Below are 22,150 nucleotides of genomic sequence, written 5' to 3'. Positions count from 1 at the left end.
GGTGGGTATTGTAGTTGTAAGAATGCTTTATAGAAGTCTTGTAGGTGTTTGTCTCTGTCTGAGGGGTTGAAGAGGTTGTATCACAGAGCTTGGCTGTAGGCAAGGGGTCGTGTGGGGTGGTCAGGGTGAAAGCTGGAGGCATGTAGGTAGGAATAGTGGTCAGTAGGTTTCCGGTATAGGGTGGTGTTTATGTGACCATCGTTTATTAGCACTGTAGTGTCCAGGAAGTGGATCTCTTGTGTGGACTGGACCAGGCTGAGGTTGATGGTGGGATGGAAATTGTTGAAATCATGGTGGAATTCCCAAGGGCTTCTTTTTCATGGGTCCAGATGATGAAGATGTCATCAATATAGCGCAAGTAGAGTAGGGGCGTTAGGGGACGAGAGCTCAGGAAGCGTTGTTCTAAGTCAGCCATAAAAATGTTGGCATACTGTGGGGCCATGCAGGTACCCATAGCAGTGCCGCTGAATTGAAGGTATACATTGTCCCCAAATGTAAAATAGTTATGGGTAAGGACAAAGTCACAAAGTTCAGTCACCAGGTTAGCCGTGACATTATCAGGGATAGTGTTCTTGATGGCTTGTAGTCCATCTTTGTGTGGAATGTTGGTGTAGAGGGCTTCTACATCCATAGTGGCCAGGATGGTGTTATCAGGAAGATCACTGATGGATTGTAGTTTCCTCAGGAAGTCAGTGGTGTCTCGAAGGTAGCTGGGAGTGCTGGTAGCGTAGGTCCTGAGCAGGGAGTCTACATGGCCAGACAATCCTGCTGTCAGGGTGCCAATGCCTGAGATGATGGGGGGCCCAGGATTTCCAGGTTTATGGATCTTGGGTAGTAGATAGAATATCCCAGGTCGGAGTTCCAGGGGTGTGTCTGTGCAGATTTGATCTTGTTCTTTTTCAGGGAGTTTCTTGAGCAAATGCTGTAGTTTCTTTTGGTAACTCTCAGTGGGATCAGAGGGTAATGGCTTGTAGAAAGCGGTGTTGGAGAGCTGCCGAGCAGCCTCTTGTTCATATTCCGACCTATTCATGATGACAACAGCACCTCCTTTGTCAGCCTTTTTGATTATGATGTCAGAGTTGTTTCTGAGGCTGTGGATAGCATTGTGTTCTGCATGGCTGAGGTTGTGGGGCAAGTGATGCTGCTTTTCCACAATTTCAGCCCTTGCACGTTGGTGGAAGCACTCTATGTAGAAGTCCAGTCTGCTGTCTCAACCTTCAGGAGGAATCCACCTAGAATCCTTCTTTTTGTAGTGTTGGTAGGGAGGTCTCTGTGGATTAGTATGTTGTTCAGAGGTGTGTTGGAAATATTCCTTGAGTCGGAGACATCAAAAATAGGATTCTAGGTCACCACAGAACTGTATCATGTTCGTGGGGGTGGAGGGGCAGAAGGAGAGGCCCCGAGATAGGACAGCTGCTTCTGCTGGGCTAAGAGTATAGTTGGATAGGTTAACAATATTGCTGGGTGGGTTGAGGGAACCATTGCTGTGGCCCCTTTTGGCATGGAGTAGTTTAGAAAGTTTAGTGTCCTTTTTCTTTTGTAGAGAAGCGAAGTGTGTGATGTAAATGGCTTGTCTAGTTTTAGTAAAGTCCAGCCATGAGGAAGTTTGTGTGGAAGGTTGTTTTTTTATGAGAGTACTCATTCTTTATCTTTCACTGTTTGCTGTAGAGGATGTTGATCAGGTGGTTCCGCAGTTTCTTTGAGAGCGTGTGGCACAAGCTGTCAGCATATTCTGTGCGGTATGTAGATTGTAATGGATTTTTTACCTCCAGTCCTTTTGGTACGATGTCCATCTGTTTGCATTTGGAAAGGAAGATGAGGTCTGTCTGATCTCTATCAAGCATTCTTACAACTACAATACCCACCTGTGGAAGTGAAGAAACAAATTGATAGAGCCAGAAGAGTTCCCAGAAGTTACCTACTACAGGACAGGCCTAACAAAGAAAATAACAGAACGCCACTAGCCGTCACCTTCAGCCCCCAACTAAAACCCCTCCAACGCATTATTAAGGATCTACAACCTATCCTGAAGGATGTCCCAACACTCTCACAAATCTTGGGAGACAGGCCAGTCCTTGCCTACAGACAGCCCCCCAACCTGAAGCAAATACTCACCAACAACCACATACCACACAACAGAACCACTAACCCAGGAACCTATCCTTGCAACAAACTCCGTTGCCAACTGTGCCCACATATCTATTCAGGGGACACCATCACAGGGCCTAATAACATCAGCCACACTATCAGAGGCTCGTTCACCTGCACATCCACCAATGAGATATATGCCATCATGTGCCAGCAATGCCCCTCTGCCATGTACATTGGTCAAACTGGACAGTCTCTACGTAAAAGAATAAATGGACACAAATCAGATGTCAAGAATTATAACATTCATAAACCAGTCGGAGAACAATTCAATCTCTCTGGTCACGCGATTACAGACATGAAGGTTGCGATATTACAACAGAAAAACTTCAAAACCAGACTCCAGCGAGAGACTGTTGAATTGGAATTCATTTGCAAATTGGATACAATTAATTTAGGCTTGAATAGAGACTGGGAGTGGCTAAGTCATTATGCAACGTAACCTATTTCCCCTTGTTTTTTCCTACCTCCCCCCTCCCCCCCGACGTTCTTGTTAAACCCTGGATTTGTGCTGGAAATGGTCCACCTTGATTATCATACACATTGTAAGGAGAGTGATCACTTCAGATAAGCTATTACCAGCAGGAGAGTGGGGTGGGGGGAGAGAAAACCTTTTGTAGTGGTAAACACCCATTTTTTCATGGTTTGTGTGTATAAAAAGATCTTCTGTACTTTCCACAGTATGCATCCGATGAAGTGAGCTGTAGCTCACGAAAGCTTATGCTCAAATAAATTGGTTAGTCTCTAAGGTGCCACAAGTACACCTTTTCTTTTTGCGAATACAGACTAACACGGCTGCTACTCTGAAATCTATCTAGGAAGTTTCTTCATGTCGTCTTCTTCTTGGTGATACACAGAGTTAATTGAAACATATACACAGGTTCTTGTTTGCCGAAGATACTAGACTGACAGGTGCTATAGTAAAATTTAACAATATGGTGTGATCTGAAGTTTGTCAGAAGTTAAGTGTGACTTTATTTTTGTGATTCAGTTACACCTACAGTAGATCATATAACCAGTCTGAAATGGGCACAAGTTATAAAACAAGATCTCTAATTTGGGATGACTTTCTATGTGCTTGATGATTCATTTCCTTAAGGAAAATATATTTAAACAGTCATAGATTCAAGCTGAACATAAATCATGCTAAAGGAAATTCAAAGCCTGATTTTTGCATTAGATTTCGTGTTTGCAACCCTACTGAAATTCACAGAGCTTCATGTGTTACAGAAAACTTGGCTTTGTATCTTTAATTGTATTCATAACAAATTATCAAAAGGCAGTGGTGCTATATATAGACGAGATCTTGACAAACAGCAGGCACATTCCTTTTAAGAGAGGGTCTTGCAACCTCTTGGGCTAAGGTAAGGATGCGAAGATGTTGATGTTATAAGTTTGGACAAATTGATTGCTTTTCCCCAAACCTAGCTTGCCTTTTTTGTAGCTAAGCATCACCAGCTCTCACTAGGAACTCAAGGGAGGCAGTTACATGTTCAGCATCTTTTATTTCTTCTGTTCTCTCTTTCATAAACTACATGATCTCAAAATTCACCTAAAAACAAACAAAAAGCAATTTCTGTCATTTGTGTGTTTTGAACACTATTACCTCTGTCTTCTGGAGAAAGGCATAGTGTGAGTGACACTTATTTAGAATGACACTTTATAATCACCTAACTCTGGAATTTTCACACCTTTTCTTTCTTCTCTTCTGTCTCTGGAGGTTTACTGCAACTCTGGTTCATTCATATTTCGGATTCTGGGCTGAGACAACATCCTCAGAGTTAAAAATAATGTAAGATAGATGGGGGGAACTAGGACAGAGCGTTCTGGTTCTTCAACTCTCCTGTAATTAGGTAGGGATACTGAGCAAACCATTTATAATATGTCACGTTTGTCATGGAAGAGGACATTTAACCCAAGGACATGGATCACTTTTACCTCTTAGCATTGGTGATCCCGGGTCCAGAAAATCCTTATCCTGAAATGGGGAACTGGAGGGTTCTTGGAAAGACAGCAAGAGAGCCCATGGAAGGCACTGGAATGTTTATTTCATAGTGCCAGGGACTTCTTAGTTTGTGAACTTTTCAGATTGTTGGACTGGACAACATGGCTGCAGGTTTGAATCCATACATCTTCATGTATTAGTATCCGGTTAGGCATTTTCCCCTCATTATGGGAAATAAGTATTACAACACAATGGGCTATAAATTTTGGGGTAATGACTTTTTGAATAGGCTCCAAATGAGATCAGAGCCCCATTGTGCTATAGGGGCTTACTATTAAAAGAGACAAGACAGACAAAGGGTGGGAGAGGAAACCTCCACAGACAAGAAGTGATTTACCCACTGTTGCACAGCAGGTCAGTGGTAGAGCCAGGAACAGAACCTACACTTTCCACTAGATCATACTGTCCTAAAGGTCCTCTCCTGTGGGCCTCCATCTTGTCCCTCCTCTTGTCTAATATGTATATGGGACCATTAGTAAGGACAGTAAAGAGACAGACTTCTGTGTTGTCAATATACCAGGGACACCTGGTCTTATCTAATCCCACTAGAGCCATTGAATGCTTTACCCCATGATTGGTAGAGGCTAGCATAGGAATGCTAGATGGCTAAAGCTAGATAATCAAAAGTGATGCCCCCAGGATGGGGGAAGACTGGAAGACCTGCTGAGGTTTATATATGCTCCTTTAACTGAGTTAATGTATCCACCAGCTTAAGAACATAAGAACAACCATACTAGGTTAGACCAATGGTGCATCTAGTCCAGTATACTGTCTTCTGGCAGCGACCAGTGCCAGATGCTTCAGAGGAAATGATCAAAGCAGGATAATTTCAAGTGATCCATCCTCTGGCGTCCAGTCCAAGCTGCATCCCTGACCATCTTGGCTAATAGCCATTGATGCACCTATCCTCCATGAACTTCTCTAATTCTTTTTGAATCCAGTTATGCTTTTGGCCTTCATGACATCCCCTGGCAATGAGTTCCACAGGTTGACTTGCTTTTGTGCTTTTCGTTGTGTAAAGAAGTACTTCCTTATATTTGTTTTAAACCTGCTGTCTATTAATTTCATCGGGTGACCCATAGTTCATGTGATACGTGAAGGGGTAAATAACACTTCCCTATTCCCTTTCTCCACACCATTCATGATTTTATAGACCTTTATCATCTCCCCCCTTAGTCGTCTCTTTTCCAAGCTGTATGTATTAGCTAATCATAAAACCATGTTGACCAGGTCAGTTTTTTGTCTCTGCTTATCTCTGGGCAAGAGATTATGACCATTTCATTCAGATGCAGGTCTTGCTACTGTGAACTGATCCATTGTCACCTCACAATTAGACTGCTGCTGTGTGTTCCCCAAGGGTCAGGTACTCCATGTTCTTGCATTGGCTGGCTGTCAGTTTCTGAGCAGAGTTAAGGTGTTGTTCAAATGACCTGAGGCCTCCCTGTATGAGAGATGCATCTCTCCTCGTACCACCTTGCTGAAGCTGAGATCAACAGAAGCACCACAGCCCCTTATTTTAAAAGAGATGGAGCTCCCTGCAGTGTGTTCTCTCTGAGCGGCCCTGAATTAATTCCACTCCTCCAGGTGTATGTGTGCTCAGACACACAATACAAAATCGTCCAAATCTACTGGCCTTTAGGGCACACTGCAATTCCTACCTCGTTCCTCAGGCTTTGGAGAAGGCGGTGCTGAGAGCTGGGCTTGTGCACTAAGGTTTGGGATCTGTGGCTGAGGTGTGGTTTGTGGAGAGACTGCTCTGTGCCATTTTGTGCATTACTTGCCTTGCTCATTTTACTATGTGGCAACAGCACCCAGGGTTCTGAAAAGGTACAATTTACTGTTTTATATAAATTAAGACATTTGGACTGTCACTTAAGCTGAAGAAGCTACTGGCCTTGCAGGTCTTCTGTGGCAGCTGTGAAGCATTTAATGTTTTCTCCTCTGTCCCAAAGGGATCACTAAACTAATTTAAAAATAAAACACACACATTTGTACCTCTCTATACTGTTCAGCAACCAGCACTGTAATTATAGCAGTGCTTCTCCTTATCTACATGGTAATTTTATTGAATCAAGACTCTTCTCTGCAAGGGGTGTCAGCTTTGGGGGAAAAAATCAATTATTGTGTTCCATTAAAAAAAGTAAAAAATCAGCACCAGCCTCCATACGAAGCTGTTTGGATCGTGCTGTCACAAACAAGTTACATGGAAACGTGGAAAGAATTCTGACGTGCATAAATCTGGTTAATAAATAATTTCCATTAAATACTTAGAAATAAAATTTGTCATTTTTGTTCAAGAATTTCAGTTTTTTAAATTTTGTGATTGAAAACCCGCAAACAAGAGGGGTTTTTAAAAAAGTCTTCTGAAAACTTACGATTTTTTTTTCATTTTGGCGGGCACCCACTTCTTTAAACTTTGCTACCTTTTCCCTGTGAAAGGAAGTAAGAGAGTGGCTTTTCCTGCCAAAATGAATTTTTGTAAAACTTCTAAACTTTCCATTTTGAATTTTTTCACTGAAAAATGAAAAATTCCAATCACAATGAAGCTTTTTACACACACACACACTCTCTCTCTCTCTCTCTCAATTTGGTTGAAAAGGCATGTTCCATCTAGAAAGGTTACTGGAAAATTTTCCAAGTAGCTTTTTAAAAAGGCTTATGATGTCACAGGAATTATTCACACAAGCCTCAAAAATGGACCAGTACCTTTTTCAGATTTTATAATAGAAAGAAAAAAATACCTAGATGGTTTATTGATCCCAAGCCTAATTTGCAGTCCAGTAGGAATAGCCTGCTGGTAGGCTCCATTGCTCAGAAATCCCAACTCCATTGGTGTTGGCCATCTAAGGAATAAAAAGTGTCTTCAATCATCCTAAATGTTTTTTTGGTTTCATGTTCAGTGTCATCCTCTCCTTGAAAGAGGAGTGCCTTTAGCACCCTCTGTAGCAAAATGGGTGTTTGATCCTCCACCTGCTGATATTTGTCCCACAGTGTTACACTACAGTATTTCCCCTCTAGATCACTGGTTCAAATCCAACCCTACTCAGAAATTATTCTCCAGTGACTCATTAGTGGAGTGTTTGACATGAGTTTGTCTTAGCCCAGTTTGCAGCAGATGGTTTTCCTTATTGCAGATGCCTCCCTATAACTGGCACCCCCATTAACTTTTCAGCAATAAGACCAAGTATTACATGGCTACAGAGAATCCACTCCTCTCATTCCCCTAAAGTAGTTCCCTTGAATCTAGGAAGGCAAGATGCATTGGGAAGGGTGATAGGGTAGGGGCCTGTATAAGTGTGGTTACAGCTTGATTTAATAACAAACCGCAGCTCACGTCTCCTCAGAGAGGAAAACTCCTCCTGCTCTAATAATGCTAGTGGGGAAAAAGGGCCTGTGTTTGGAACACCGCATACCTAGAAATTTTCCCTAAAAGCTAGTGCTTGTGGTCTTCCTACTTATATAAGTGTCTGAGAAAGAGCTAGAGCTATTGCTCCTCCCAGAACACACCTGCTTCTGGAGTGAAGTTATAAAAGGCCAGCTGCTCCCATTTTAGAGTGGGTACCTCAGTAGAGCAGAGGTAAGGCAGGTTCAGTAGAAGAGAGTGATAGAACTGTGTCCCACTTCCCACCACCTACAGGGGAAGAAGGGAAAAGGAAGGTTGAGTTTGGTTTAGCTTCAGTGAGACTCTTTAAAATAGACACGTTGTTTTACAAACCTCAGCTTAAATGAGCCAGAATGAGGACATTGTTCCTTATGCTGCTCATGTTCAGTAGATAACGAAAATTTCAGTCTCCAGGGTCCTCAGCCAGCCGGCACCTTCTACCAGTGTCTTAAAAAAAAATTATCTACACAGTTTTTTGTTTCGTTTTATTTTTTTTTAAAGGGGCGGGGGGAGACTGTTCTGAGCTCTGTGAATGAGAGAGTTAGAGTCTCTTCCTGAGCTGCATCTCTAGGAGTGGGGCAGAGATGACTTAAGCCCTCCCTGTTTCAGGCTGTTGGGGGAGCCAAGACAGCCCTGCAGGAGGACTACTCTAAGTTAGGGTAGGTAACCTCTCTAGCGCTGCCTATGGCTTGAATGGCTGTAGCCCTTTGTACTCCAATCCTGCTTCAACCTGTCTCTGCAGGGGGCCAATGTAGAGACTGTGCTGGGGAATTTCCCCACAGGCTGTTTACAGTCCCTATAGCGCAGTGTGTGGTAGGGTGACCAGATGTCCCGATTTTATAGGGACAGCCCCAATATTTGGGGCTTTGTCTTATATAGGCGCCTATTACCCCCCATCCCTGTCCCGATTTTTCACAGTGCTGTCTGGTCACCCTAGTGTGTAGTGAGTAGAACATGGGGTGGAATCCCTCCTTCAACACTTACTGATAACTGCAAACATAGCTAGGGTCTAACAGAGTGATTTATGGCCAATTTAAGGTTTGCAGTTTGAAAATTGCTTCTTTAATTAGTTTCAGCCCCCACAAGAAATATTATATAGATTGTTCTCTATAGTGTAGATACATTTAATTTAAGGAGATTTAAAGAATAATGACTCAAAATATTTCTTCTGTCCTATGCCAAGATTTCATTTAAAGTTTAAAAGAAAGTGTGTCCTTAGATGGGGGTTTGTGGCTGAAACCAGGACTCTGAAGTGAACTAGCTGATGAGTAGTGCTCCTATATATCCCCTGCCATTTTCTATTGCTGCTAGGGGATTATGTAGGCAGAGATGATAATCAATCTTAGTCCCACTTGCTTCTGGGCACAGTGCAAAATGCCCTCTCTCTTCAGGTGCTGTAATTCACAGCCCACTAGGATGTAGACATGTGAAATGCTTCTCAATAGTGTCCGCTCTCCCAAGTGTAGGGAGATGGGGGGGTCAGCTGGTTAACTGCAATCAGAAACGACAATATTTTTGCTAAGAAGCAGCATTCACTTCTGAACAGAACATTACTTGCTGCAAACACAAATAAATACTCCAAATTCTCTAAAAAGGCCTGCTTGGTATGCTTCGTACAGACAAATTGACTTGTGCATTCCATGTGGATGGCAGGCTGTCACAAGTGTTGGCTATTCATGCCACTCTGTAGAGATTTTTTTTTCCTCGCTTTTGGATTTGAACAAAGGGATTGTTTTGTTAATCTCAGAATGGATTCATAATGAAATGCCTCCTGGCAAATGGTCTGCTGGGGATTCAGCTCAGCATCTGAATAAGCAGAAAAGAAAACCATTTAAACAACAGCATTTATAAATGGAGAAGCTGGCGTTCAAGTTTTCTTCTCAGAGAAGCCTTTGAAAATAAGACTTTTATTTGGCAGAGTAGCGAGAGGTGACCGGCAATTCAGCTTAATCACTCGTTAGCTTCTGAGCTGAGATTTGCAATACCTGCTTCATTGTGCTCTTGTCAGTCTAGTCACTAAAGGTAAACGGTAGTGCCCAAGGAGCCTTCACTCCCACCCACTGTCTGCCCCAGGATTTGATTCCTTTCTGAGATATTCACTGGCTGCACAATGCTCCCCCTTGCCTATTTTCACCCACAGGGCTACCCCAAATCCCCAGCCCTCTTACCAACTCAAGGCAAACCTGCTAAATGTGGAAGTGAGCAAAAATGCATCCATATTTTTCTGTTTATTAAAAAAAAAATTGAATGAATTTAGTGCCTGTGGAAGTAAAGGGGGATTTACTGCACCTTGTTTGAGTTAAGAGTGCAGGCAGGTTCTGAACAAACTCCTGCCTGCAGTTCTGCCAGTGCACCTCAGTCCTGACCTTCCAGCCCAGTCTTGCTCTATTGACGTCCCTGAGTGCTGACCTGTAACGCCCTCTGCTATCACAGGGCAGGTCTACACTACGGGGCTAAGTCGATCTAAGTTAAGCAACTCCAGCTACGTGAATAAGGTAGCTGGAATCAATGTACCTTAGGTCGACTTATTGCGGTGTCTGCACCACGCTGGGTCAACAGGAGAAACTCTCCTGTCGACTTACCTTATGCTTCTCGTTCTGGTGGAGTATTGGAGTCAACAGGAGAGACCTGCTAAATCGACCCCCGGTGGATTGATCGCCACGCGTCAATCCCTCAGTAAGTGGAGACAAGCCCTTGGTCTTGCTGCTCTGATTCAGCTGTGCTGGTGCACCTCAGTCTTGACCTGGAGCACCCTCTCCAAGCCTCAGACCTCTCTTAGAGTATGTAAAATGTTTGTCAAGTAGTTTTGCAGTGGGAAGAAATGGGACTTAGGAGCAAGGCCAAAGCTGATTTTCACTTGCAACCAAAGCCAAAACGTGAACACTGAGAGATAAAAGCTAATTAATGTGTTCCACGGGGGGCTCGATTGTGCAGTGGGATAGTGTTTTAGTTCTGTCTGTATGTAAACTGTGCATATTAACAGGCTCTGTGCTTTGAAGCAATAGATTAACTTAAAAGCAAAGCTAATCAGTTTTAAATTCAGTCGATTTCTACTCCCAACCTTGAATTGATGCCAGTTAATTTAAAAGGCCTGGAAGGCACCACGCAGACACTTCTACCCACATTGCGTTAGTTTCCTCCTGTGCCAGGAGAGTTCAAGCCAAATGGACCAAGCGTGAGAAAAATTGAGTGATGAATATAGGGGATAATTTTTAAAGTGAGAAACTGGAAGAGAGAAAGATGGTAACAAAGCAACTGTGGGAGGGGAGAAGAAGTGAGAAGAGAAGAGGTGACGGGGATAAAAGGGAAACAGGAGGACTGAAAGTGTCAGGAAGATCTGCTGAATAAATAGAGAAGCCATCATCTCTTGGAGTGTAATTGTGCCCGATAGCAATAATAGCATAATCCTGTCCTTACATGAATTGCTGTACAATTCTCAGTGGATTTTTAGGATTTTGTGTCCTCTGCACATGGAGAAATCTGTCAGTAGCACCGAGACAAGAGCTTTGCAGACCTGTGCTTTGCATTAACACACAAGATAATGTGAGCCATGCAAGACCGGGCCTGCTTGTGGGGCCAGTGCGGGGTGGAAGAAGGTGGAGGAGAAAGTGAGAGAAGCACCACCATTTTTCTTACCAATATTGAGACAAAAGCAATTCCGAAAGGCAATCAGCATTGCCAATCTTGTTGCACCATTCTTGAGAAGAGCTGGTTTTTATTGGAGTTGACAGCTGCAAATACATTGAAGAGAGAGAATGCTCAGAAGTGTCCGATCATCTGTGCGCTGCTTTATCCAGGCAGCCACTTTCACTCCCTCTAGTCCACTGCTGGACTGTTTGGCATGTACAGTGCTCTGTGCACAAGATATTTACCAGCTGATGAGGAAGAATGTCTTGCCCAGGCAAAGCAGTTCATCTTTCCAAACCAGAATCTGTTTTTTAGCAACATGTTGCACTGGCAACTTTATTGCTTCATTGGAAAAGGTGCAGAGAGTAAATCTTCCACAGACGTGGCAGGAAAGATCAAAGCTCACTGTACTCGTTCCAGAGAGCACTAACAAATAAATGAAGACAAATTATTTTGCCAGGCAACATCCCCATCCAAGTGGTATCATTACACTCCTCATTTTACAGGTCTTTCAAAGGAGCTTTTAGCACTCCTACCTTTCGGATACAGTACTTGGGCTCAGGGAGTACTGGTTGAGAGCCCTTTCAGACCCCATCCATGCTGCTCCTTTATTGGCCAGTGGGAGTCGCTGCTGGGTGACTGTTTGCGAAGAGCTTTGCACATGTAAAGATGAAACATAACAATAATAAATGTTTAGCACTTGTTATTTCTCTTCCACCTTCTCACGCAGAATGTGCTGTTTCTCCATGATGCGTCTGTGGCATTTCTTATAAAGAGGACTGTGGTCAATTGTTCTCCCTGTACAGCAAGGGTAGGACAAGAAGTAATTGGCTTAGTTTGTAGCAAGGGAGATTTTGGTTGGATATTAGGAGAAATTTTCTAACTTATATGGTTAGTTAAGCACTAGAACAATTTACCTGAGGAGGTTGTAGAAGCCCCAGCCTTGGTGATTTTTCAAAATGGGTTAGACAAACACTGATCTGGGTTGGTCAAGGAATGCGTGGTTAATCCTGCCTCGGCACAGAGGGCTGCACTAGATGACCTCTTGAGGTCCCTTCCAGCCCTACATTTCTATTGTTTTTTCCACAGGGCAAGTTCTCTTGAGCAGGTATCAAATATCATGGAGAACACCTGTAGGAAGGCACCCTGGTCAGTTAGTATTGGGCTGTTGCACGCCGTTGCACGCCCTGTCCAACGATTCCCACGACAAGAGACTGATGATGCGGCCCCTGGAGAAGTACGCTCCGAAGCAAAGCAGGAGTAGCAGGGAGCACAGTTCAGGGTGCAATGCTGAAAGCCGCCCCTGAAGCACAGCGTTCTTAGAAAGGAGCTGGTCCGCTCATGTCTGTCGCGACAGGTTCTCGGCTGCCAGCTGTGTCACTTGGGCCCACAGCTCCTGGTGATCTGCCTGGAGGTGGATAACCCACTCTTGAGATCCCAGCGCCCCATGGGACAGAGAGAGGTCCCAACTGATCCATTCCTACTCCTGCTGGGATCCGGGGCTGGGGGGGGGGTTGTGCAAATTGTCTGGGTCTGTGGAAGAGGGGTACCAGTGACCAGGACGTGGGTGGTCCGGCTGGGTGGTCAGCATTATATTCAGGAGCCAGAGGCAATGGGCATGTCTGAAGTCAAGAGCCAGGTGTCAGAGCTGAAGCCAAGGGTCAGTGCGGAGTCAGAAGCCAAAGAGCTATAGCCTTGGGTCAGAGCCGGAGCAGTTGGAAGCCAAGAGAACAGGGCTCAGGGACTGGAACGAGGCTAAGGGCAGGAATTGGAAGCAGGGGCAGGGTCGAAGTCAGGGACCAGGGATGCAGTAGGAAGTCAGGTAGCGGATGGCAGGGTCTGTAGCAGTAGCAGCAAGCCAGCATCCACTTTGCTGCACAGAAAACTTCCCGTGTCTTTCTGGTTTAAATAATGCACCCGGCCCAATCATGGACTCTGAGGCTCCTCTAATCAAGTCCCTGTGGGTGGTACCTTTAGCGCAGTCTAAGGCCTCAGGGCTCCCAGGTGGTGGTGTGGATGCAGCAATGGCCCGGAGGCCTGGGTTCAGGACCTGCAGACTCTCACAGTCCTTTGCAAACTGCCTTTGTTCTCCTCCCCATCCCTTCCCCTGCTCCTGAGTCACACATTTAACTGGACAGCCAAGGAGATGCGGCAGGCACCTCAGGACGCCAGCAGATGCGTGGCTGTGTGTTTTCTGCTGCAGCAGAATGTATCCAGTGCCAGCTGGAAGTGAGAGACAATCTCCAACACGGTGCTGGAGCGTGTCCTGCATTCCCTGTTTATTTTGCTCTCTTTTGCTGTATGGCAAACCTTCGCACTGGACCACAAAAATCTGTGAGACAAGGCACTGCACTGTGCCAGGCAGGTGCCTTGGGATGCCAAATGCTTGCCCACACCACAAGCCTCTATTAGTGTGTTGTTAACCGCAGGTATATGGTAATTTGAGTGTTCATTCCCGGGCCATCTCCAGTTACAGTGGGAAAATCAAATGATCTTCAGACCAGATATTTCATGGTTAGGCACTTGAACGTTTTTCAGTGCTGGTTTACGATTATTGACTCAGGTTGATTTTATGAGAAAAGAACTGAATATGCGACTAAGCAATGGAGGAAGGATCTGAGTATTTTGAGGGTGTCTGCATAGCAAGGAGGGAGGGGCATTGTTGAGGATGGTAGAAAGGGTATAGCGAGAGGAAACAAAATGAAATTAAGGGGGAAATTAGGCTATCAGGACGGATAACATTACAGTGAAGGAGGGGTGTTCTAGGCTGTGGACATTTAGAACAAGGCTGGAGAAAACACTAAAAAATACACCATTGGGAATAATCCTGCAGTAGCTGGGACTGGATTAGGCCATCTCATTGGGCTTTTCCTTCACTGAAGTCGATGATTAATATTTGTTTTGGCTGAAGTTTTTGACTTGGATAGCAGTTGTTTTAAATTGTTTGTTTGACTTTCTGATTCATATGATGGGCCTCTCACATTGCTCTGGGCACACAAACAATACGAACTGTATTTAATGTTAACCAAAACATACAAATGCTGTCTGATGCTTGCATACAGTACTGTACTTGTGGGCAGCAGCTGGTACCGAATGCTTTTGGGCCTAAATATTTACTCAGTTGGAAACCTCAGGGTATTGCAGAGAAAGGGGGCTTTTTAGCTAAGTTAATGGCAGATGCTCTGTGCTAGTGTTAACCTACCAGAGTTAATTTCAAATGGAGCATAGGGCAGGGACCCTGCTAATAGGCCAGCAATTTCTGGGAAATGCCCATTCACATAGAGAACCGAAGAAAACCATTCCCAGGCCAAGCAGCTTGCTATACACATAGGAAAGAATAGCACAATACTTTCCATGTGTACAGACTGAGCTCCCAGAGCTGCTGAAGTGGCTGTGAGGGCCTCATCCTCTTCCATGTTTTGAGAACTCTCTGACGTTGTGTTGAACCGGTTCATTTTGCATACAGAAGCACTCTTCATAAAGTTGTGGTGCTTCTGGAAGTGATGCCACTTAGCAATGGTCAGCTCTCTCAGGGTATTTTGAATACTTGCAAGCATTTTGGTCGCACCTAGCAAAATGAGGCCCTGAGCTGGTAGAGGACATTGGACGCTGCCATCGTTCAGTGTTCAATAGGAATACCAAAGCAGTCTGGTGGGTCACATGTCTGCCACGTGAGTGTTAACACCAGCTCATTCTTATACAGGTTTATGGGTGGGCACCTTTAAAAAGATCCCCACATCCCAACTCATTCAGAGAACTTGCAGCCGACATCGATATTTCAGGATAAGCATTGTGTGTAGGCTGAAACTTGTCAGCTACCTAACAGCAGCGAAAGCAATTAATGTTAATGGTGTTCATTATATATTCATTAGATAACATAATTCATTCTGAGAAACGCAGACTGCTAAAGAGAAGGATGCAAATAGCAGCTGTTAATTTCAAAGTCTTTGAAGATTAACCCCCCAAGGGAAAAATAATCTGTGACACCAAATTCTGATTCCCACCCGACTCGAGCTGAGGGCATGTGTGAATGTAGTAGCCCTTACTGTGGGCTTTTCAGCTGTTTAAAGCCCCTCTGAGTGGCCTGCATTGGGAAACCATTTTGGAGATGCCTTTACAGTCCCTTATTGCTCTCTCATTCAGAGTGTTCCTAGTACTGTCCAGCCCCTTCTCTCCCCTCTGATCCTTCTGTTACTGTCCTGGCACTATGATTCCTCGGCATTCCTCACAACTTGAAACAATGGGGCAGATTTTCAAACACATTAGGTCCACAATTTAGTACCTAATCTCTGCTCATAATTGTAGTGTGCATACTAATTGGGCAAGTCCACACACAGTTTGACTGTGTGTCTATGTCTGTGTATGCGCATGCACACATGCTATTATCTGATTTGCATGCTCAAAGTAGGCTAGCAATTACATTTGCACTTTGAATGCCCAACTGGGTATCTAGCTTGTTTGAACCTCAGGCCCGTTATGAACAAAGGTGAGAGCTACAGGCTTGAGTGCAACAAAATATGAAAAGAATGAAGTGCAGGGTGATTTCTGGATTCCAAGAGTAATTCCCTGAAAGGCCTTCCCTTGGTTCTATTTGATGTCTCTCTTGTTTTTAGACGGGGATGGCCGGAGACTCAAAGGCGCTATCCAGCGGAGCACAGAAACCGGTCTGGCTGTCGAAATGCCAAGCCGGACGGTCCGTCAAGCCAGCCATGAATCCATTGAAGACAGTATGAACAGCTATGGATCTGAAGGAAAGTAAGTCAGCAGGGGCCAGCTGGATAATCACTTCTGGAATGCTCCATTCCCCCTAAACCTATTTCTTCTTACATGATAGATGATACATTTGTCTGACTTACACATGCTGTAGGTGCATTGGCAGGGAATTCAGTTACTCTAAGAGTCAGAACAGAGCAGTTCTTTCCCTGCAAGGTTTGCAAATAGTTTTGCTGTTCATACACTTCTTTTAGTATGCTCATGAGTCTGACCTGAAGAGAATACCCATCACTTATTACAGACTTGCCTTTAAAAGAAAACTCTCTGGAGTGGTTATTGTAAATAAGATTACAAGTGTCAATGTTTATAATGTGTTACATTTCTGTTGTCTGTCTTCTCCCACAAATGCCTTGGACGGGAAATGATTGTGTCAAGGGATGGAGGGGATATATCTAGCAAGATAATCTCTAGTAAATAATTAAATACATGTTATACTCTTGGAAGTGTTAACCTTCTGGTGTCTGAGTTATCATTTTCGGGCGATATATTTAGAAACCTTTCTGGGCCTGCAGAACAGTGATAGCATGATACGCTGGATTTGGGCCTTGCAGTTTCATGACAGTACAAATCTTGAAGCACAGAAAATACAGACAGGCCAACATTTCGGGGATCTGAGTTGCTTGAAATTCTGATTTTGTTTTTGCATGGTTTGAGGCAATGTGTGGAGATGATCACTTTTTCTATCCAGGGGCCTTCCGAGGGAACCTTTTTGGGCAAACTCTTCTGCAGTAAGAAGGGGGCCATGTTACATCAGATTCAGTGCACGTGGATGCAAGAGCAGTAACTGACTTCACAAGTTCACAGCGTGTAACTAAACTCAGTTTTTGTTCCGTTTAGATGTGCTACTGAAGTCTGAATTGGAATCAAGTATTAACTACCAGCTGTGGCTTCTGTCTGTCCTATCTGTCCATTCATTCATGGCATTCCAAATGAACCCATCTCTGAACTGTCTAGGTGCCCATGTAGACCTAAGGCTCTCTAAAATAAATAATAATTAAAACTGTATGATGAGAAAAGTAACTACTTTAAGGCAAAACCAAACTTTCCTTTGATATATGAACAAGGATAACAGTGGGAACACTACACAGATCTGCATCCAGGGCAGAAATAATAATAATTAGGAGCTGTCTCTGAGGCAGAAATCCTGTCACTCCAAAGCTGTGGTGTAGCTTATCTCCTCTGTGAGGACCTGCCTCCAGGGAAATATCCTGCCACACTCACACAGTCCTGCCACTCTGAGTTCTGCCTTCACTCCAAGACTTGGAGGATTAGAGATTAAGCCCTGTTCCTTGGCAATGCAGGCTGAGAATCTGCTTTCCCTGCAGGGCAGGATTCTTTCCTTTCCATTTATGCAGTTTGGCCTCTCTGGCAGGCTGTACAATCCTTTGGGACATCTGTGCAGTATTCCTGCATAGCCACACAGACATGGCCAGGCATTGGTAGAGAAATAGAAGCCTCTTCCAATGAAATTACTGCACCTCGGGAAATGCCGTTGTGCTGTGGTGTGCTGCACTTGCAAAGGTAAATAACACATAACTATAAGCTTGGCATAGGAAAATAAATCCTTTCATGCAACTCCCACGTATTTGTTAAAGCTGCTATAAAATTCCTGTTGTAACCATTTTCTCTCAAATAAGAAGTCAGAATGTTCTAGAGGGCTCTGCCAGGCATGGGACAGCTCTCCCCATACTCCTCTGGAAAGGGTGATAAATGTTTTTTGTATGCTTTTTTTTTTTTTTTTCCTCAGCTCAGTTAATTGAACTCTTCTAGAATCCCCTCCGGTATCAGCAATTATCCATCAGAAGCATAAGTGACTAGCAAACAGGGTTGAGAGCACGAAGAGCCCATAAAGCTGTACGTGCTAGAAACATGTTGAGATATTGGATTATTTTTAGCATTCTTGTTTTTAACAAAGAAGGGAAGCATTTGGGGAGTTGTTCTGAGAACCAGAAATTTAGACTCTACGTTAAACCAAATCCATTTTTTCCTCTCTCGCAGCCTGCAGAACACAATTACAGCAGGAGAAAAGGAGATTTATGTGACCACGTTAGCTCTGGCAGGGTTTTCTTTTTAGTGCTTGGTTTCTTACTGCTACAGACATAATGAGGACAGAGACCATCTTCGCTTAAGGCCTTTAACAAACCAATTTTTAACAAGATAAGATTGCACCAATATTTCAAGCCCTACATCAATATGCAAATTCCTTCCAGGAGGGATCACGGGTTCTAGGCCCATTCTCCAAAAGTGCTTGCTTTGGGAACTCAGAGTATATTTTCTTATAATCCTCCATGAGACGGAGGACTACCTGGAAGATCTCTTAACGACAGCCTGTTAATCCTCAGTACCTTTCAGTCCGCAGGTGAAGCTCTGGAGTGGGGGTCGGCAACCTATGGCATGTGTGCCAAAGACGGCACGCGAGCCAATTTTTAATGGCATGCTGCTGTCTGCCGGGAACAGCAGCATGCAATTAAAAATCCGGGCCGGCCCACTCTTCTCCGCCCACCGCTCTCTCCTCGCAGGGCAGGCAAGCTTCCCCCTCGCCCCGCCTCTTCCCCCAGCATGCAGGGTTCCTACCCCTCCTTCTCTACCTCCCTGCGGCGGATCAGGTGACAGACCTTGCTACGGAGGGGGAGAGGGAAAAGCAGAGCCGCAGTGCGCTCTCTGCTCCGGGGATGTTGGGGGAGGGGGTGGAATCGGCATATCCCCTCCAGCCCCCTGCCGTGAGCCGCTCAGGGCAGGGGGCTGGGAGCACCCCCACGCCCCCCAGCCCTCTGCCCTGACCCCTGCATCTCCCTCACACACCCCCAGCCCTCTGCCCTGACCCATGAATCCTCCTCACACACACCCAGACCTGTGCCCTGACTCCTGTACCCCCCCACAACCCCAGCCCTGACTCGGGCACTCCCCACACATACCCAGCCCCCTCAGCTCCCTGCCCTGACTCCTGCACCCTCCCCACACATACCCAGCCCCCCCACACCTCATGCCCTGACTCTTGCACCCCCACATCCACATCTCCACCCCCACCTTGAGCACCAAACGGGAGCTCCTGCACACACCCACATTCCCACCTGCACCCCTTGCACCAAATGGGAGCTGCCCAGGTAAGCGCTCCACACCCAAACCTCCTGGCCCCAACCCTGAGCCCCCTCCCTCATTCTAGCTCCTGGCCAGACACTGCACCCCAACCCCCAGCCTGCTCCTTCACCCCCAGCCCTGTTCTCAGTGCACTCCCACCCTCATCTCAGTGCAGACAGAGGAAGAGAATAGGCCAGAACCAGTGAGAAAGTAGGTACCTACTCTATGGCAGGGCCAGGACCCCAGACCGGCAGCCGGCTGAGCAGGGCCGGCAGCCAGGACCCTGGCTGTCAGGAGCCGGCAGATGGAACCCCAGACCGGCAGCGGGCTGAGCCGTCTGGGGTCCCAGCCGCTGGCCCCGCTCAGCCCGCTGCCAGTCTGGGGTTCTGGCTGCCGGCCCCTTGCCAGCCGGGATCCCAGCTGCAGGCCCCGCTCAGCCCGCTGCCAGCCTAGGTGAACAGAAACCCAGGCCGGCAGCGGGCTGAGCGGGCCGGCGGTGTAAGATCAGCATTTTAATTCAATTTTAAATGAAGTTTCTTAAACATTTTGAAAACCTTGTTTACATACAATAATAGTTTAGTTATACAATATATAGACTTAGAGAGAGAGACCTTCTAAAAAACGTTAAAATGCAGTACTGGCATGCGAAACCTTAAATTAAAGTGAATAAATGAAGACTCTGCACACCACTTCTGAAATGTTGCCGACCTCTGCTCTGGAGTTCTCTTTTTTTCCTGAACGAGGGAACAGAATCTCTGCTCCCAGTAATTGGAGTTATACATGCTTTTAAAAAATGGAGACTCGATTGATGCGCTCATTTCACATATATTTAATTCATTGGGTGTGTGGCTAGCAAGAGTTGTACTCCTCTCATTTCAGATCCAATAGAATTACAATGGTAGAATTTTCCTTCGTGTAAAATTCTAAATGACTTAGTTTATAGTGGGGATTAAGTGTGAATATCACTGCGTGTGAAATCCAGATGATTTCATTTAAAGTTGTGTTATATAAGAATACAGTTATTTTAAAGTACTGTTGGGTCTAAAAAAGAGGTGCTTACCAGAGCCTTTATAATGTCAGCATGGCGCTCTTGGTTTCGTTAATCTTTCTTATACAAAAAAACTCACTCACGTAATCTTTTTTTCAGCACGGTAGTTGTGCTATTACCAGTAGGTACTTTGAAATAACTTTCTTCCTTTCAGACATTTTCAAATACCTATTTTTGAAAATTTCTCTTGAGAGTTACCTGTTTCAGTACGTTCCCAACATACAGTGTCATGAGCAAATGGATCAGAATTTGACTTGTGTGTAGAACTTACAAATAAACATCTGATAGTTTAACAAGGAACAAAGAAATTCAGGTTTGAGCCTGGTTCCTCCATGCCTTATCCTCTGCTCGAGCTCTGTTATACCGGGGTTTTGCTCCCTCTGAACGAAATGAAGTTACATGACATTCAGGAGGCAAACAGGGACTCATAGGTGCTGGAACTAGGGATGCAGAGGGGAGATGGGGGTGCTGCATCAGTCCCTAGCTTGAAGTGGATTCCGTTATAGACAGGGTTTACAGTTTGGTTCAATGGTGATCAGCACCCCCACTATACAAATTGTTCCAGCGCCCCTGCAGGGATTGTTACATAACCCTCTGCCAGCCCTTTTTTTTTACATGCTGTGTGAGGAGACGCAGCCCTGGAACAGAAGATTGCTGGTGGCCAGAAGCTATAATGTGTGGTGCTTGTAGGACTTCTTGTTTTTGCTAACTACTGCTGGGATGATTAGGATGCAGGAAACAAAGGTGATTTGCTTGTCTCAGAAGAGCTCAGCAGGTGATGACTAGTGAAGGCGCAGAAGAGTGATTGTGTAATATGTGAGGAAATTAGCAAGCCTGTCCAGCAACTCTGGACAGTATGTATAATTACAGGGAAACCCATCCCAAGCAACCACGCAAGGAACTGGAAAATTTCAGTTGCTTAATAGATGTAATTTTGTAATGTAGTCCGAGTAGATTTGAATCCAGGACGTTTGAGGATACTTTGTGGTGGGATACTAGGAGCTTGCCTAATAAGGTGCGGGTGGGAGAGGTCTCTTGTGCAGGTTTCACTGAAGAACTTTTTGATAACGTTGTTAACATGGCCAAAAATCATACAATCATACAAGGAACTTGCAATACCAATGGAGAACACCATGTTACAGAAAACTAGCTGGTAGGTCGAGCTGCTAGAAAGCTTTGCTGCAGAAAGTACTAGGGTAGCTGGTGGGGAGGGGGCTATGGACCAGAGCTATGACTGCATCAGCAGAGCTTGCGGAAGAGCTGGTGTAGGGCTCAAATAGCAAAGAATGTTGCGTAGCTGAATAGAGATGACTAAACAGAGCTGTGTCATTACTTCACGACACTATGGTGGTGGGTTTTATAGAGAACCTTAAGACAGATAGGTGAAGTGAAGGTTCCCAGGGAAGAAACAGGATTCATGCTGCCTAACTGGACATGTTCCAAAGTACTATTCTCTTGTAGCAATTCAGGAATGCTAATGACTAATAATGTCCACTGTGTACTGTCAACACTGAAAATGAGAGAGTTTGGGTTAAATATACTACGACCTAAACAAAGAAATTCTGCATCCTGCTGAGCTGACAGATATTCAGCTGGCCACTAAACTAGACAGATTATGAAATCTGAATGCTGGGAGGCCTTAAAAATGAGCTAGATTATTACACAGAACCATGGACATAGTTTGGTGGGAGCAGGGGGGTGTTGCCCCCCACAAAACTGCAAGCCTTGGCCAGGCGTGGAATTTGCCTCCCCAGCGCATAGCCCCAGTGACCTGACTGGAGCTGCCCCGTCAAATATAGAAATCAAACTATGCCTGTGGACAGCTGGGATACCCAGTTATTACACAGAACATTTCTCTTTCATGGAAACTGGCTTGCTGGGTGGAACCTCTGAAATCCTCCGCACCTCCAGTGAAGTGATGAAGTAGCAGCTGATGAAGTAGAAGTTCTCAGTCTTACAGGGAACTTATCTCCTTTCCCTGAGAGAGACAGCTACACCTGCTTCTTACAGCCTGTGAAGACAGAAACAGAGGGCTGACCTGTGTTGTAAATGAAGCTATGAAAGAAAGTCTTAACTCTCAAAGGCTATC

At 45.0% G+C, this 22,150-nt stretch overlaps 1 protein-coding gene across 1 annotated transcript in view; it reads left to right on the top strand.

Moving 5' to 3' along the window:
- RIMS4 (regulating synaptic membrane exocytosis 4) overlaps positions 1-22,150 on the top strand; it is an 81,763-nt gene that overhangs the window by 42,954 nt on the left and 16,659 nt on the right. The window contains exon 2 of the mRNA XM_084645621.1: positions 15,776-15,917. Within this exon, the coding sequence (XP_084501747.1) occupies positions 15,776-15,917 (142 nt within the window). The remainder of the gene's footprint in view (positions 1-15,775; positions 15,918-22,150) is intronic.

Source organism: Lepidochelys olivacea, assembly GCF_965140295.1.
Source record: "Lepidochelys olivacea isolate rLepOli2 genome assembly, chromosome: 13".
Taxonomy (NCBI): Eukaryota; Metazoa; Chordata; order Testudines; family Cheloniidae; genus Lepidochelys; species Lepidochelys olivacea.
The sequence above is the reverse complement of the archived record's forward strand: the minus strand, read 5'-3'. Positions and strand labels throughout refer to the sequence as shown.